Genomic DNA, 3,355 nt, shown 5'->3' with positions numbered 1-3,355 from the left:
GTCCCCCTTTTTAAAAAGGGGGACCACCACTCTGGTCTGCCAATCCAGGGAAACTGCCCCCAATGTCCACAACGCGATATTGTAGAGTTGTGTCAACCAATGCAACCCCACAACATCCAGAGCATTAAGGAACTCTGGGCAAATCTCATCCACCCCCGGCGCCCTGCCACCGAGGAGCTTTTTAACCACCTCCGTGACCTCAGCACTAAAGATTGGAGAGTCCGACCCAGGGTCCTCATGCTCTGCTTCCTCGTGGGAAGATGTGTTGGTAGGATTGAGGAGGACTTCGAAGTATTCCGCCCACCAAACCAGAATGTCCCGAGTTGAGGCCAGCTGTGCACCATCCCCTCCATAAATAGTGTTGGTGGCGAACCGCTTCCCCCCAAGATGCTGGATGGTGGACCAGAATCGCCCCGAAGCCATACGGAAGTCTTTTTCCATGGCCTCTCTGAACTCCTCCCACTCCACAATTTTTGCCTCAGTGACCACCTGAGCCACAATCCGCTTGGACTCCCGATACCTATCGGCTGCTTCCAGGGTCTCACAGGCCAAAAAGACCCGACATGACTCCTTCTTCAGCCTGACAGCATCCCTGCTCACTGGTGTCCACCAGTGGATTTGGGGGTTGCTGCCACGACAGGCACGGACAACCTTACGGCCACAGCTCAGGTAAGCCGCCTCAACAATGGAGGCGTGGAACATGGCCCACTGGGACTCAATGTCCCCCACCTCCCCCAGAACATGTTCAAAGTTTTCCTAGAGGGGTGAGTTGAAGCTCCGTCTGATGGGGGAGACTGACAGACGTTCCCTACAGACCCTCACTATAGGTTTGTGTCTGCCAGGTCTGACCAGCATCCTCCCCCACCAACGGAGCCAACTCACCACCAGGTAGTGGTCAGTTGACAGCTCCGCTCCTCTCTTCACCCGAGTGTCCAAAACATGCAGCCGCAGAGCAGATGAAACAACAACATAGTCGATCATAGAACTGCGGCCTAGGGTGTCCTGGTGCCAAGAGCGCATATGGACACCCTTATGTTTGAACATGGTGTTCGTTAAAGACAATCCATTACAAGCACAGAAGTCCAATAACAAAACAACGCTTGGTTCCTCCCAACCAAGCCTCATCGGGTCTCATTGTCATTACCCACATGAGCATTAAAGTCCCCCAGCAGAATGAGATAGTCCCCATAAGGAGCGCTCTCCAGCACCCCCTCCAAGGACTCCAGAAAGGGTGKGTAATCAGAACTGTTGTTAGGYGCATAGGCACAAAAAACAGTCAGGACCCGTCCCTCTTCCCATAGGCGGAGGGAGGCTACCCTCTCGTTCACCAGGGTGAACCTCAATGTACAGGCACCAAGATGGGGGRCGTATGTCGATAAGTATGTCCACTCCTGCTCGGCGCCTCTCAGCATGGGCAACTCCAGAGTGGAAGAGTGTCCAACCCGTCCGGAGGAGACTAGTTCCAGAGACAGAGCGGTGCGTTGAGGTGAGTTCAAAAATATCTAGTCGGAAACTCAACCTCATACACCAGCTCAGGCTCSTTCCCCACCAGAGAGGTGACATTCCACTTCCCTAGAGCCAGTTTCTGTAGCCAAGGATCAGACTGCCAAGGTCTTCACCTTCGATCACTGCCCAACACACATTTTTCCTCTTCTTCACTTYGAAATTAGACAAATATTTGACTCTTTGACTCCATTTTCTCTACCATCTGAGGCCAAAATTCACCAGGTAACATTTGTTAATGAGCTTTGAGATGTTGAAGCTAACAAAAATCTGTTCTGTCAGGTTTTAGCAACTGCTCGCTCAGTTAGCCTGTTAGCATAACTTGCTGTTTTTTCTCCCTGAGTTCTGACTGCATTATGCTGCAGGACAGACTCTGGATCCTCACAAGGACTTCAACCAACCTAACTGTAGACAGTCTGAACATGTTAGGAAGAGAAAATGAAAACAGAAATCAGTGGAACTABTGTGAGAATAGATTCAGATTAAACAGTAGGGGGCAGTAATGGTCAGAAATCCACCAGGACTGGGATTAAGAAGTTCTGTTCAGGGAGCTGAGACCCAGGAGGACTTCATGTGGTTCTGTCAGACTCTGAGCTCTGTGTGGACAGACTTCAGAGAGCAGGGGTGGATTTATGTTGTCTTCTTCAAACGGAACTAAATAAATCAAGTTCAAGTAAACTTTGATCCAGAAAGACCACAGCAGAGTGTTGACTGTTTCACTCCAACTTTTAGATCAATCTGAATCTTTTCATTCACATAATTTAAACAGTTTGATGTTTCTGATTAAACTGAGCAGATGTTTGTAGACCAGATCCACATCTGTCCACATGAACAACATGGGAAGAAGACAACATTTCTAAGTTGGCCTTTGACCTGGGAACTTCTTCAAGTCATTTCTGTGAAAACGTTTCATCTGATGAAGATTAAAAAGTGTCTCTAACTTGATCCAAACAGAACACCTCATGGTTCTAATAACTACTAATAATTCAAACAGCTGATCTCCACTGACTGATGATGGAATGAAACATCTGGACTCACAGAAACTTTCTGCAGTTCCTCACAGCTGGAATCAGTCTCAGTCGAGCCTCCTTTGATGTTCTGTACATCCTCAGGTCCAACTCATCTAGAACCTCCCCTGACATCTGCAGCATGTAGGCCAGAGCTSAACACTGGATCCCTGAGAGTTTCTTCTCTGATCTGTTCTCTGACTTCAGGAACTCTTGGAACTCCTGATAAACTGAGAGGTCCTTCATCTCCATCAGACACTBGAAGATGTTGATGCTTCTGTCTGGAGAAACTTTATCACTCTTCATTTTCTTCAGGTTGTTGATGACTCTCTGGATGGTTCCTGGACTGATCTCTGTCTGACCCAGCAGACATCYTAAGAGTCTCTGGTTGGACTCCACAGAGAGGCCATGAAGGAAGCGAACAAACAGGTCCAGGTGACCATTTTTACTTTGGAGGAATTTCTCAATGACTCTGTTCAGGAAGTCATCCAGAGATGAGTATCTGTACTTCTCTCCCAGAAACCTCTTCATCACCTTTTTGTTCCTGGTGGTGAAACAGTGGAACATGTAGACTGCAGCCAGAAACTCCTGAACACTCAGATGAACAAAGCAGTAGACTGGTTTCTGGAAGATCACACACTCTCTTTTGAAGATCTCTGTACAAACTCCTGAGTACACCGAGGCCTCTGTGACATCAAGACCACACTGTTTCAGGTCTTCTTGGTAGAACATGATGTTTCCTTCAAGCAGATTTTCAAAGGCCAACCTCCCCAGTTTCAGAAGAACTTTCCTGTCAGCCTCTGTCAGCTCCTGTGGACTGGTCTCAAGTCCTTCATGGTACTTGT

At 48.2% G+C, this 3,355-nt stretch overlaps 1 protein-coding gene across 1 annotated transcript in view; it reads right to left on the bottom strand.

The window, feature by feature from the left end:
• Positions 1-3,355, bottom strand: part of LOC106510825 (protein NLRC3) — a gene marked incomplete in the record, with an annotated part of 11,962 nt that overhangs the window by 2,497 nt on the left and 6,110 nt on the right. Inside the window, 1 exon segment of the mRNA XM_013999551.1 lies at positions 2,542-3,250. Coding sequence (XP_013855005.1) covers positions 2,542-3,250 — 709 coding nt within the window.

Source organism: Austrofundulus limnaeus, unplaced genomic scaffold (genome assembly GCF_001266775.1).
Source record: "Austrofundulus limnaeus strain Quisiro unplaced genomic scaffold, Austrofundulus_limnaeus-1.0 Scaffold2340, whole genome shotgun sequence".
NCBI classification, from domain to species: domain Eukaryota; kingdom Metazoa; phylum Chordata; class Actinopteri; order Cyprinodontiformes; family Rivulidae; genus Austrofundulus; species Austrofundulus limnaeus.
The sequence above is the reverse complement of the archived record's forward strand: the minus strand, read 5'-3'. Positions and strand labels throughout refer to the sequence as shown.